The sequence below is a fragment of the Amyelois transitella genome, chromosome 9, assembly GCF_032362555.1.
Source record: "Amyelois transitella isolate CPQ chromosome 9, ilAmyTran1.1, whole genome shotgun sequence".
NCBI classification, from domain to species: domain Eukaryota; kingdom Metazoa; phylum Arthropoda; class Insecta; order Lepidoptera; family Pyralidae; genus Amyelois; species Amyelois transitella.
The window spans coordinates 3,602,610-3,618,128 of record NC_083512.1 but is presented as its reverse complement, the minus strand read 5'-3'; the positions used below and the strand labels follow the sequence as shown (position 1 = coordinate 3,618,128).

General features: G+C 35.2%; 1 protein-coding gene across 1 annotated transcript; it reads left to right on the top strand.

Moving 5' to 3' along the window:
- Positions 1-341: 341 nt before the first annotated feature.
- On the top strand, positions 342-13,955 carry LOC106134635 (protein amalgam-like). The gene is made up of 11 exons (XM_013334730.2): positions 342-390; positions 592-649; positions 1,113-1,165; positions 4,667-4,764; positions 8,137-8,344; positions 8,678-8,830; positions 9,884-10,012; positions 10,585-10,722; positions 11,074-11,223; positions 13,205-13,294; positions 13,834-13,955. Exons 1-11 carry the CDS (start codon positions 342-344, stop codon positions 13,929-13,931), a joined length of 1,224 nt encoding a protein of 407 aa, XP_013190184.1. The 3' UTR covers positions 13,932-13,955.
- Positions 13,956-15,519: the final 1,564 nt, after the last annotated feature.

Here is a 15,519-nt window from a genome sequence, read left to right as displayed (position 1 = left end):
AATAATTTAGGTAGTGTAAGTATGGACAAACATACATTTACATACACATACTTTCGCAGAGGGGTAGGCAGAAACTACATCTTTCCACATGCCACGATCTCTGCATACTTTTTTACGGGCAAAATCTTCCTCAATATAGGTTGCCTACCTATTCATAAATACATCCTCAGCTTTTCTGTTCGTAACACATCATCTAAAGATACAATGACCATTCCCTAGATTATAAAAATTCTATGCAAGCGTAGATTTATGCAAACAGAAGACTGTTAGGAGAGGCTAATGGACACCTGTACAAAAAAAAACATTTTCTAGTTCTATGCGTTTGCAAAATTTATACCGAAATGATTATTTGGCGTGATAATAAAGAATTTATAAACAAAGGATACGAAAGTACTAAACAATATTATTTTTACAAATACTGATATTTATAACGGTTAAAGTAATTTAAAGGTAGACAAATCTATACAATTTTGGTAGTAGGTCTACTAATTAATTTGGGCCTAAACACGTTTTCTGTAAGTATTTTTGTATTGGAACGCGATTATGATGAAATTTAAATTGTATATAGAATCTGTCGATAGACTTTTTGAGTTCGTGGGGCATTACAATCGATTAAGAAGCAGTTTTTAAGATACCTATTCACAATTTTGTTAAAGTTTTAAATATTCGCGAGTTTCCTCGAACGACTAGTTATTTTGGAACAAAGATAAAAAACCAATATTGAAAAAAAAAACATAATTTGTGAGTTTATAAGCTCTCTACAGAATTGGATCCAAACCAGAATAATTTGTTGGAACAAACTTTCAATTCCTAAATCTTTGTACGCACGCGCAAATACTCCCGCCTTTTCTGCAATCCTGGATTCCGTCAGTTTGGTTTGGGCACCCTCGGGAGCACTCTTGAGGCAACCACGGGAAAGTTACACGCGTTCTCGTACAAGTGACTTAACTTACATTTTTATTACGAACTCAAGTTTCAAGTGTAAAAGTAGTGTTTAATATAACTTTCATTATAAAAAGAGGGACGGACTCAAGTTAAAAGTGTTAAAAATAATAAGTGTAAGAAATAATTTTTAAAATAAAAGAAGAAATGTGTTATATAAACAAAATAAGTGTTGAATTTTTTATTATCTCGGTGATCTTGTTTTGCGGTAGTGATGCTAAAGGTAAAACTATTTGTGTACAATATTTTGTCTTTATTAAGCTATATTAACACACGCACGCCTATTTTCCAGAGGGGTAGACAGCAACTTCATCTTTCTACTTGCCAGAATTCCTACATATATTTTTATATTCGTTTTAATTTAATAAAATGCGGGAGTCACTCTTACACGTAGAAAAATTCTTTCTTTTTTTTCCAAATTATGACTATGAAAACCAGATTTTGTTTAAAAATATAATCATTTTTAAAAGATATACCTATCTTTTTAAATAGAAATGCATTCATTTCATCAAGCTTATATTACGATTTTATGACGTGTGGCCCAACAATAACAACCGGCCGGTTCTGCAAACAAATAGGAAGTTTCGTAGCACGTCTACGACCGTAGCTCTCTCTGTAGAGCTTGTAGCAAACATCTACGCATCATAATTCTAACTCGATTTATTTACTACTTAGTTAGGTTTCGTAGTTGTATTTAACATTATTACAACGTCATTATTAATATGATGTTCTAGTTCTGTGCCTATGATGCTCAGCTACCACTTCGCCACAGCCAGTTTGACGATTTTCGGCTCGTAGCAAGTGTCGTAGCACCCTCGTGTGTAGCTCTGTTACGCCCGTAGCGTTTTCTGCAAATGCCTACGTTGCTCCCACTTACGTGATATATAGTTATTATTATACATTTTAAATATTATTAACTAAAAAGGAGTAAAACTAAACTATCAGTTATAGAAAAGTTATGCATCACCTAATATTAGCAGTAGTGATAAGCGGACCCGGGACTCATCCACAAGACGCAATATCAAAAAGGATTAAAATAATTAATTTATCTTTCTCCTAACGCTAATCCCAGCTGCATCCTCACTTCTCTGTAGAGGAGTCTGGGATACGCCTTTTAGCATGATCCTGGTATGAGTATCAGGTTTTTCACAAAGTCTTATCTCCGCAACATTTTTAATGATAATAACTTTATATCAATAGATTTAAAAAAAAAATACAACGCAAACTAAGAATAATAATTTCTAACAAATTCTCTCGACATACATTTTGGACACTCTCCTAATTTTATAAAGAAAAAAGTCAATAATGAGGCCTCCGCAAGCCTCTATTCAATTACTTAGAGCCCGAAGCTGTTGGCAGCTTTTTTGCCGATGCCGCCTACTCCTAGTTATAAATCGCCTTTGCGAAACTAAAGCGGGTAAGCCCCCGTAATGAGTTTGCGGGTACCGAATAACTTTGGTGCATTTGATCGGGAGCAAGTGACCAATGTTCTTTTGGTATCTCGTCTCTCTCTATTCTTATTTCGTGCTCGTCTCGTCTCTTATCAAAGGATTTTCAAAGAGGAATCCACATGTGCCTCTTTTTGTAATAAATAATGTTTCTTACGAAATACTTATAAAATTATTAATATTTATTAATGTATGCGTTAGACAGTATTTTGAATAGGTATTCAAAAAAATATATTTAAATATCTGATCTTGTTAAACTTGAAGGTTGGAATAAAAAAATCTTAATCTGAACTCTTGATCTGCTTAAACAATATTTTAAAATATGCTTAATTTCTAAGTGACGTACCTCTAAACATATTTCAACGGATAAAAATAAAGTGATGTTAAAATTGGGGCCGGGAACCGTATGATACAAAAAAACAGAAGTTTATGGTCCTATAATTTAAATCTTGTCTAAACATTATATTTTAACGACCGTAATTAAAGTAAGACTTAATTACAAAATTTATGGCGATAATTACGAATTAGGTACTAATCGAAAACGAATCCCATGTTTGTTTACCGTTGTTTGTACAACCGGCTTCTCGGTAATTTGCCAGAGGATCTGAAGGGATGGAATGCGGTAACATAATATGTCTACATATGTAAAAATGCTATATAGCATAAAAGTATATCACTTGTTATACCAAAAACACATACGGACAATCACGTACATATCTTAACCTTGCCGGATGCCACCACTATATAGTTTTACTTCATCCAGATTTGTCATGCAAGACAACCGGTATAGGGTACTCTTGATCTGACCTTTAGCCAGGACATCCCCGATCAGACTTACCAGTGATCATAAATGTTACCCATCCAACGTGGAAGATGTTATTAGAGAGAATTTTAATAATATAAATTCAGAAATTAAATAATATAGAGAAACAAGTAAGTCTCGTCTACTTCATTTTACAAAATTCCAAATACGCCATTCAGCGCGAGAATGCAGCCGGAGTTCTTGGCACCATGTCACATGAGCACCACATCTTTTTCAGATTAAGTATTAATTAATATATACCTTTTTTTTGATAAGTTAAATAGTATTTAACTTTTTTTTTGTATGTTTGTAATGTACCGAAACCGCCGAGCTTGCATGAAGAGAGTTATGAATGTGGATGAAGTGGCAAGTGGAAAGAGGTAGTCTCTGCCTACCCCTCCGGGAAAGAGGCGTGATTTTATGTATGTATGTATTGTAATGTACTTATATCAAATTATATTATGTTATGCTGTAAAAGAATATGAAGTAACAAGGATAGAAAAGGGTATGTTAAGATGGTTTGGTCGTGTGGTGAGGATGAATGAAAGCAGGTTGACTAAGCCGATATACAAATATAGTGTGGATGGAAAGGTAGAAGTGAGAAGGCCTAGACGAACGTACCTTGATCAAATTAAGGACGTCCTGGCAAAAGGTCAGGTCCAGAGTACCCGAAACTGCGAGAGTACTTCCCTTGAACGCCGTTCAGCATTGGGTGAGTGAGGTTCAGAGTATCTCCCGTTTCAAAAACAAGTTCTTTTTTTTATTTACTAGTATTTCCACGAGGTGAATCTACTTAATATAGGCTTATAAAACTTGGGATTCTTCTTTGAGGCGACGGGCTAGCAACCTATCACTATATGAATCTCAATTCTATCAAGTCGATACAAGAACTTGAGTCCTAAGAGTCTTTTGGCTTTCAAAGTCTATTGGCTCTGTATACCCCGCAAGGGATATATACGTAATTGTATCTGCTTATTTTCTTTTCCACCTCTGCATACTATATTTCGACTTTATTAGTAACGGGGAAGACAGAGCTACAATCTCAAAAAGACTGAAACGTTACGCAACGTTTAGCTGGATGACCCACTAATTCAATTTTGACCAAATAATTCAAGATTACTAGCCCACGGCTCATGGGGAATAACAAGGTTAGTAACCTTTCGGCCTCTTTTACTAAAAATAACTGTTAAATTGTATGTGCCGTGTGGTTCCCGGCACCAATAAAAAAAAAAGGAAAGGACCACTCCATCTCGTTCCCATGGATGTAAAAGGCGACTAAGGGATAGGCTTATAAACTTGGGATTCTTCTTCTAGGCGATGGGCTAGCAACCCGTCACTATTTGAATCTCAATTCTATCATTAAGCCAAATAGCTGAACGTGGCCTATCAGTCTTTTCAAGACTGTTGGCTCTGTCTACCCCGTAAGGGATAAAGACGTGATCGTATGTATGTAAATTGTATGTTTATTTGACAGATGAACCTACGTTCAAGGGCCCGGACTCCAACGTGACGGTGGTGGTGGGCAGGGACGCCACCCTGACCTGCACAGTGGAAAATCTGCAAAATTACAAGGTTTTTATCGATTATTTCTCAATAATTCATTAATTATTTAAACTTTATGCACGTATAAAATGTACAACAGGAATCTTTGGACCAAACCTTTCATCATTGTACCTATATAACAGAATGACCAAGTTAATAAAATGTCTCATCGGCTTTATTTTAACTTCAACAATTAGTGAATTACTCGTAACTTAAAGAACATCCTTTACTTTTCAACTACACAGGTTACTTCTGAAATCTATATTAAGTTAGTCTATAACCTCGGTCCAAAGTTTATCACAAAAAAAATCAATTCAAAGACACATGCATCTCTTGCAGATCTTCGAAATTACCATGCAAAGCTGTGACGCTATCAATAGTAGCCTCTTAATTAAAACGCGAGACGAAATCTGAGAACAATGGCGCATTTCAAGAGCCGGTTGCCCTAAATGGAGCAACTTCACCTTGGTAATTGCTCTGCTGGGGACAAATGTGTCAAATGAACACTTTGCCCGTATTTACGAGTGTAGGGCGCGTTTAGGATGACCACACATTCAAATTTATTTGCGGATATTTTTGATTTTATGTCAAACATATTTTATACATGGTGACTGGTAGATAATTTTTCTAGCATTAAATATAAGATTCTATTTCTAGCATAAGATATAAAATTCTCTTGTGCAATACATTTGTATTTTGTACAATAAACTTTAAATTAATTAATTAATAAACATTATTATCATTGTTAGGCCCTCAGCTCTGCCTGCTTAAAATTGAAGAGGAAAAATTTGGGTTGTTACCAGTGCCCGTTTAAATTTTGTGGAATCAGCTCTTAGTTCTCACCTTTATTACTCAAGAACCATACATACATTCCATATTTTATGTAAAAAGTAGTAGTTTTGTGGAGCGCGACAAACATATCAAAAGCTCTGGGATTGCACTTAGTTGTACCACAAAAAAAAAATTATAACAATGTATTCTCTCGTCCACATTTCTATTCTAAATTTGGATAATTGCGAAGTTGACGTTATTGAAGAAAATGCTGCAGTGCGTTTTGTTACCGCTTCTTCTGCACTGACGCTTTGGAAGCCGCAGTAAATTTAATTTAAAGTAATTGATTTGACGTCAACCAATGATATGAAACTAAAAGCTATATATCAATTATTAAGTGATGTTCAAATGTCCTATAATAATTAAGAAAAATTTTGTATTCCTATTTCTGCCCTTCTCTGTTAAAACTCCTAAACTGCTTTTAAAAAAAATCGCATACATATAGCGTGGAGCACGGAATAGGAGATACTAGATAGGGTACTTTTTACGCGGATGGAGTCGCAAGCGAATGCTAATTCTAAATAAAGATAATTAATGTACGAGTACATTTAAACTGGCTACCCTATTCTCTTGAACCTTTCTACCGTATGTTACCGTACTATGTTGAATGGAAACGCATTTGCTACCGATAATGATATATGGCAACTATTAGTTTAACTAATGGAAATAGTACATACGTTAAGGTTTGTTAGTTATAAAGTTGAAACTAAAATTGATTTGAAAGTAAAGGTCAGAGTTCAAAACGAAGGAAACTCGAATTTCCTCGGCGGGGGAAAACATCGTGAGGAATTCATCATATTATACGTGTTAGGTTCCCCAGTAAGTATTGAGTCATATTGGAGTCGATTCGTGTAAAAACGTGACACACATAATCCAGGATCCATGGTTAAAGGCGTACCCCGGTCTCCTCTCCAGAGTGGTGAGGAACCGGGACTAAACCTAGGAGGAAGAAGAAATAACTTTATATTTTTTTATAATTTTGAATTATATATTCATCTTTTCTTTACGATATATTTTCACTCCATTCAAACTTGCATCTGCATATATTTTTTCAATAGGATCTAAAAAAACGTTTGATGTTCAGCCGAAGGAAAATTACATGAACGAAATTGAATTATAATTAATGATATTTTATATATAGGATTCCAACTTAATGCGTATGTTGGAATCCCATATATTATATATATATATATAACTTAATGCGTTATTGCCAATAAGAACTCGTGTGTATACCAACATAATTATTCAAGGCGCCAATCAATATACTTACAAAAAAAAATTTTTTTTCGTCATCAATCACGGTCAAGTGAACAAAAAATAAACATCACAATTAATATTGTATCATTTTATTTTATTTATATCGTCACTTGTGTGATTTTACTATTCAAGCACAAAGCAACAAAAATGCGCTGTAGGGCACGTGTCGGTTCTTCACTGCTCTGTGATCACAATAAAGGCGTTAAATGCTAATCAGTCAGATTCGGCGAAATGACCGTGGAATTAATTCGTTTGAGGGTCGTTTGTGCGAGGCTGATTAGGAAGAGATTGTATGGGCTTCGGAGCATCAACAAATAATAGGCTCTGTTCAATTTGAATCATGATATCATTCCGAGGGGTCGACTTTGATAGTAGACCAATAAATCCGTTTAAATTAGTTGAGCTTTTGAGCTACCATACCATACCATACCAAACTGAACTTACTTTACATACATATAAACACTTAGTCGCGTCTATATCCCTTGCAGGGTAGACAAAGCCAACATAAACAACAATATGTATGATTTAAAATTAGAAAGAAACATCGTGATATTCGTGATATATTCGTGATATGTGTGATGCATACATATTTAGGAAACTGTTTGTGTAACCATTCCCCTTCTTCGATAAATAAAATGTAAGTACTTGTTAATCAAAATTAAAAAAATATTAACCGAGTTTTGGATAAACTTATTAATTTCCCTGATGTGTAATCCTCAAAAGTCACATAATAAATAAGAAAGTTGCTAAGCTCTTTACTGGATCATCCCGTGAATTTTGCTGCTCTAATTTACACCACAATTCTGTGTCGTAAATTAAAAATATTACCCGCTTGGGGATACCGGAAGCCGTAATATTTTCAATTAACATCTCATATTTGCTCAAACACAAAATTAATTAAGATTGTAACTGACATCATGTTTTGCCAGATAAATTGCAAAAGGCATAATGTGGAATTCTTAATGGTTCATAATAATAATAAAGGTTGTAATTTAATCCATTCATACATATAATCACGTCTATATCTGTTGTGGGGTAGACAGTCCCGAAAGAATGAAAAACCACGCTGAGCTGTTTTTGGCTTAATGATATAATTTAGATTCAAATAGTGACAGGTTGCTAGTCCATCGCGTAAAAGAAGTATCCCAAGTTGATCAGCCTTAGTCGCCTTTTACGACAACCATTGATTGTTTGAGAGATGGAAGTGGTGCTATTCTTTTTTCTTTTGGTGCTAGGAACCACACGGCAATTGAATCCATTTGTTATCCTAATTTATGTACACTGTTAAATTACATAATATTTTCCGTTATACAGGTGGCTTGGTTACGCGTTGACACCCAAACTGTTTTAACTATTGGTCCCCACGTCATAACGAAGAACCACCGAGTGGGGGTCATCCGGGGGGACCCCCAAGTGTGGGCGCTAACCATAAGGGACGTACGGCTGTCTGACGCTGGAGACTATATGTGTCAGGTCAATACAGAGCCTATGATCACGCAGACACACCATCTTCATATCGCTGGTGAGCACAATAAATTAAGCAGTAAATGAATGTAATCCTTTAAGTGCTGTTAAACGAGATTTTTTTTTCTCCATAAGTATTGACTTCATTTTATTGAACACAGTACAGTGGTTTTCGAATTTGTCTTTCGTACCGCAATTTGGTGATTATTTTGTTTATACTGGTTTTGATGGTTTTTCGGACGTCCACAGAGCACAACTTGGTCACCCAGGTACTATAATGTACGAATTTACAACTGATATATCAGTCAATAAAACGAGAGTCTTCCAATTCCACGTTGCTAGCACACGGTTCAGACTGAATCGTGTTTACATTAATATAGTTTTTGTGCAGTACCACCAGATATCGTCAGTGGGAGTAATGGTGAGGTGATGGTTAGAGAAGGGGACAATGTGTCCCTGCACTGTGATGCAGCCGGCACCCCCCAGCCCACCATCACTTGGAGGAGGGAGGACTCCATGGAGTTTAAGGTCAAAGGCCAGAATGGTACGTAAGCTATCCTTTTCCATATGTCAATTTTTGAGTCGTCAATCACTAGTAAGTACATGTTACGAGTATATAGGTGACACTGTGGTGCGGAAACCTGATACCCTGTCAAATAATTGAAATTCCTAGATTGTGTTGAAATAATGTTGTGTCTGGAATTCTTGAATTTAACGTAAAAAAGATAAATTATTTCGATTTTACACTATTCAGGGCCTACAATATTCAGGGCCTTTAAAACGAAATAGGCTAACTTCTTTGCCTAAATTAAAATTAGAAGCTGCAGAGATTTTTTTTCTAAATCCATTCATACACCGAAGTAGTATCTAGTACCTACTTACATTATATAAATTGAACAGATTCTGGTACCTAATAACTTAATTTGTTAGAACCTAAGTTGAATTCTTGGTAGTGTAAATTTAGCAAGTTAAATTATAGTAATTCTATTAGGAATGAGCGCTATTATTTGATTAAGTCTAACATTAGTTTTGAGAACTTGTTCTTGTTAGAAATTATTTGTAATACCTATGTTACCTACTTTGATTTTTGTGAGTAGGTAGTAAAATAAGGTTGCTAGTCTGGAAAATAACGAACACAGTTCAAATATAATAACAAAATATGCTTTTGACGAAAGGTCAGGTTAAAAGTACCTACCTACCTTGAACCTTACATGAAGTAAGTGGATGAAGCGATAGAACCAAGCAAGAATCGAGGCGAGTGGAAAGGCAATCTCTGCCTACATAAGAAAGATGCGCAGTTTTATCTTTTTCCTCCTGGCATAAATCCTGGATACATCCACACCTCTCTGGAGAGGAGCACGGGTAGCGCCTATTAACCATGATCCTGGACGTAAGTTTTCACACGAAGCGACTCCCGCCCGATCTCCAACACATTGGATTACGATAAAAATTGCACTAGATGAATGTGCCTATTCTCTAAGTCGCCTTTCATGACATTCGTGGGAGAGAGAGATGAAGGGGAAGAATAGGAATTCTAAACTCCCGTGAACTAAATGGCACAAATAGGCGTGATTTTATTTAAGTACGAAATTTACAGTGAGCAAATGGAGCGGCGTGTGGTTGAACCTAACGACCGTGATGCGACACATAGATGGCGCTTTCCTCTGCATCGCCACTAATGGAATACCGCCTTCTGTCAGCAAAAGGATTCTTCTACATGTTCTATGTACGTTATAGTAATTTTTATTTATTTTTCTCATACTCATACATGCCGTAACGCGACACATAGATGGCGCTTTCTTTTGTATCGCCACTAATGGAATAGTATTTGTACCGGTCTCAGTCTGCAAGAGGGTACTTCTATCTACATGTGCTAGTACATAATTATGTATATACGTAATTAACGGTAATTTTTATTTATTATAAGTTTTGTATTCAAGAGATAGATTACACACTTATAATTTGGCATTTTAAGAAATATCCCAAGTTTAAGTTTTTGAGAGTTTGCTCTTATAATATTGATCATAGTCTTCGGAATAATAAGTTATTCCATTTCTATATTTCATTAAAAGGTTGAATCTTAAATTATAAGAAGAAGTTCTATAAGAAGGTAGGTAGGTATGATTATTCCCCAAAAATATTTTATGAAATTTTAGTAGAAATATCAGGAAATTCCATAGCTGTTTTATAAAGAAAAAATAATAATTAATTTTTTTTAAATAAACATGATACTTTTTGTGTATTTCTCTGATACTTATAATAATTTATAATTAAAAAAATATTTATATTTCTTACTAGGTAAACCGTCGGTGATAGTGTCTCAGAAGATGATAGGCGGTTACCTTGGAGAATCTGTGGTGCTCCAATGCAAGATTGAAGCGAATCCCACCCCAGTCATCTATTGGACTCATCTCGATGGATACAAACTACAAAATGGTCAATATGTTTAACTATATACACTAAATTATCGTCTGTTTTGTTATTTTCGTCGTTAAATACTTGATATAATTTGTAAATAAATAAGTAATTAACACATTCACACACAGAGGAATCATCATTAAGATATTTATTAAATATTTCGAAAATAACTGTCAGCTTTGTAAGTAGGTACCTAAAGTTGGGGCAGATTTTGACTTCCTTATATCATTGATTTATACGATAAACGATTTATCTGACCTAGATAGAACCTGATCCCCTTATAGATAGTATTGATGTATCGAGTAGTGGTTCAGATTTATTTATGTAGGTACTTGTCTTTAAAAATTAAGTAATTATTTACCATCGCAGGTTCAAAGTATCAAGCCGTCACAAGTTCGCAGAGCTACAGACACGTTGCCCTAATAAGAATCAACAACGTTTCGCGAGATGACATCGGCCCCTACCATTGTACCGCGGAGAACTCGCTGGGAACCGCGCGAGATGACGTCACACTCTACAGTAAGGCCGCCTTCACATTAGTCGCAAGGAGTGCGGTGGCAGCGCGACAGCAGTGGACGCATTTATAAATATAGCCACGCAACTTCGCTCATTGTAAAATTATGTTAGAACGTGCGTTTGCAACACTGGAAGCCGCCGACTAAACTGTCCACTATGAAAAATCAAATGTCGCGCGCCTTTTCATTTTCATATAGAACTTAGCCACGTGTGAACGGCGCGACTGTCGCGCTGCTACTATCGCGCGGCAGCCGCACTACTTGCGACCTAATGTAAAGGCGCACTAAGCCGTCGACAACAGAAACTAAAGTATCAACTCCTAACTTAATTATAACTCGGCACAAACTAATTATTTTGTTGGAAAATGCTGACATTAAGTTCTCTTTGTAGGTTTACAATTTTAAGACAATAACCGTCTTTTATGGTGTACTTGGATTTTTTTTTCAGTTTTACCTGATTCTTTAATATAAATTTTGCATTTACTATTATAGTTATAATGAAATATGATACCTGGTATCTTTGTATTTGTATCTCAACTCAAAACACAAAGATCTGATATTTCTTTTTTTTACATATAGGCATTAAAAACAGACTAATCATATTCAATTGCTAATAAAATACGAAAACTTTTATGATGACTTCAGAGGCAAGGTAAGGCAGGTATATTAAAAATAGCGACTGACCATTCAAACACCTTTTGTTAAAATTTACCTACCGCTTACCGTCACGTAAAAGTTACAAGCTAAATTGTCTCTGAAAAATGCCTGGGCAACTTATTACCCGAATAATACATTCAATTAAATGTCTCTCCATTAATAAGCGTCGGGTCCGGGCTATAACAACGTCAATTAAAAATGTTAAACGTCTTTCACGTCGCAAATTAAAATGAGTTTTAGGGAAACTGCGAAATTTTGCATAAAAGCGAAATAGTATACATTTGACGGCACGGCAAAGCAGATTTTTAACCGCTCGTAAACGCTTAATTAGGTTATTTTGTGCATTAAATGATAAACTAGCTTTTAAAAATCATAAGACCAAGTTGCGGCCTCACCTCCTTGCGTGCACACATGACGATGACTAAGGTTAGGTAAGTCAAGTTTTTACACGATTCTTTTATTTGACAGCCTCTGGCGCAACGGTAGTGCGCTTGTCTGTGTCACCGAAGGTCCCGGGTTCGAATCCCGGCCAGGGTATGATGAGAAACGAACTTTCTCTGATTGGCCTGGGTCTTGGATGTTTATCTCTACATATATATAAGTATTTATCATAAAATAAAATATCGTTGAGCTAATATCTCGTAACACAAGTCTCAAACTTACTTCGAGGCTAACTCAATCTGTGTAATTTGTCTCGTATATTTATTTATTTAACCTCTGTCAAAAGAACCTAATATATTGGTTCATATTGGTTACGACATTCATTAATTCGTTCATTCTCATTACTATGTTATCCCATAAGAGCATCAGTTAGCAACAGCAAAATTAATGTAGGTACTATCAAATCAACATATCGCAGAAATTTTAAAACGGGCGGTTACTTTTTCATTCCTCCGAATAGAAACCGGTCGGCTTAAAAACGCCCAATGTGCTTTCTCTAAATACGTTTTGCATCCAATATTTTTATGGGTGCTGTTATGTCTCCTACATAATTTAGCTGTAACAATTTGCGAATGGTTCGATCGAAATGGGTTTCCGTGGATTAAGGCCTGAATATTACATAAGAGGCGTGATTTTATGTATGTATGTATGTATGTATGTATATTACATAACAGGCAAGGTTGGTACAGGAAGAGGCTCTTTAAAATGTTTGTTTTTAAATTATATGTAGTTATTATTCGTTTTAAATTTTGATTAAAGTTTCCACATTAGTCTGATTAAGACAATAACAAAGTCAGTCACATCAGCGCCTCGACAATATTATCGTTGATTTTCAGATTTTTTTACTTTTCTGTTTGTGATCAGTCTTAATTTTTCTGTTGTTTTAGCGTTGGTGACGACTACGGTCACAAGCACATCAACGGTGAGAATAGAAACTACTTTGAAGGAGATGGAAACGACCACTACATTTCAACCTTGTAAGTATACAATCAATACAAAATATAAGTAAAATTAGTGTGGTTCCCGGCACTAAAGAATAGGACCACAACATTTCTTTCCCATGGATGTCGTAAAAGGCGACTAAGGGATAGGCTAATAAGTTTTGGATTCATCTTGTAGACGACGGGCTAGCTACTTACATACCTACATTAACTTTTCTATTGCTTACCTGTCACTATTTGAATATCAATTCCATTTTAAAGCCATACAGCTGAACGAGGCCTACGGTCTTTTCAAGACTGTGAGTTTTTGTCTACCCCGCAAAGGATCTAGACGTGATCATAAGTATGTATGATGATGGTGGTGGTGATGAGGGGTCTTATCCCGTAATTTGAGCATTACCGTACGATGTAGTGCCCTTTCGATACATAGCTCCATCGATATATTGCGCAAGACAAAGTCACACAAAAAAGGGCACTAAACCAAAAACTCGCCAAATCAAATATTTCATTCAGTTAATATACTTTCAAAAATCTGTTCTTAAAATTGTACGTACCTAATATTTGTATGCAAACAGATGCTGAATTAGAGGAAGAGCCGCATGACGACGTGGAAGCAGACAACTTCGTAGTAGTGCTGAGTCAACAACAAATGCAGAACTTGGGTGAGACTTGACATCTTCATTACTAGGTGTTACCCGTACTAATACTGAGTCAACTTGTTCTAAAGCAATATTTACTTACATGGGAAAACTGTATTCGTGTACGACAAAATTTAGGAGAAACCGCAATGTTATCGTTTTACCTACTTGTTTCTAAAGATTTTTTACATAAGATTTTTTTTATTGTAATTCTAATAGAATAATTGTTCTGACTAAATGTTGACTATAATTTTAATCATCTTAAAATTGTACCTTCTTTCAGTAATTATTTTAATCGTATACCGGTTTTAATACTTAAACACTGTATGCCACATTTAGAAAAGCACTTTTAGGCTAATTGGACTGGTCAGTGCATTAGACGCTGCTCTATTCAAAATTCTGAACTAAGTTTAATTTTATTTAAGTAATTGGAATTATATTTGGTATGTTCCTTTAAAACTTTTAAAATAAGTTGGTATTATTTTTGATAAGGTTTCTTGAGAGCATCTTTGAATGCATCCGGATTATAGGGCCTGGATTCGATCCTCAATCGATCAAGATGATGATCTTTGATCAATATGGATCTTTGATTAACCATGGGCTAGCCCATTTTGTCTAATTTGTTGCCAATGTCGAACAGGGAAAATAAAAATTGTCTTTTAACATAATTTCTGCCTGTTATTTCCAGCACTTAGGGTTAGTTTACATCCTGTGAATATGGAGATTCTCGCGTCTATCGTATATTTATCTTTTCGTGTAGTATATCTTAAATAACGGAAATATAAAGAGTTTTATTCACTCTACTGTATGTCCCGTCACGACTCGTCTCAGTGTGAACTAATCCTTAAACAATCTCTTTAATCGTCAGTACTACAATGGCCGCCGTCACTGTATGACGGCTTATATATTTTTCTTTTCCAGATATGTCTCCATGCTCGTGACCAGAGAACCACCCAGGCCATTGGTCATGGTCTGCCGGCTCACAAACCTCTTCAGCGCATGTTATCATCACTACAATTCCGGTGTTGTACTTATGCATTATGTAATTGTGGTTATCATAATAAAAAGTTGGACTTTTAAAGCCACCAGACCTTCGAAATCGGAGTCGAAGCAGAGGAGCTCCGTTCATGTGTGTCGTGTTTCATACAGACTCAAATGATACAAAATGCCATCGCTTTCGATACACCTCCGATTTTTCAGTGTTGCTGCTTTCGTATGTAGTAATTGTACTTTCGGGTATTGTATCGAAGTTATTTCGTACAAGCATTGTTAGCACATTTTCAAAAACAAATAATCGTCCGTTTCAACTATCTGTTCTATACTAAAATATCATAAAACCTTACTTTTCAAAATTCAAGTACTAGATCATCAATAAAAACTGTTTATATTAAAGTCTAAACCTAAATATGTTCTGGTTTACAATATAAAACTTATTCGGGTTATAATATAAAGGTTTTTTGATATTTTAGTACTGAAAATAAATTTTAACGAAAGCGAATAAGCTTTTTGTCGTATTTTCAATTTCCAGTAAAAATAAATGTTATTCGAACTGAAACCATTCGATGTATTAAATATTCCAAACTTATTGAAGGATACGTTATGAAAATTAATTTCAATTGATGA

Excerpts from the sequence above, each read along its gene's own strand:
- LOC106134635 (XM_013334730.2), top strand. The coding sequence starts at position 342 with ATGATTATTTGGCGTGATAATAAAGAATTTATAAACAAAGGATACGAA. Across the intron at positions 391-591 it reads TATAAACAAAGGATACGAAA|TTCGTGGGGCATTACAATCG; the intron begins GTACTAAACAAT and ends AGACTTTTTGAG. Across the intron at positions 650-1,112 it reads AGATACCTATTCACAATTTT|TGTTGAATTTTTTATTATCT; the intron begins GTTAAAGTTTTA and ends AAACAAAATAAG.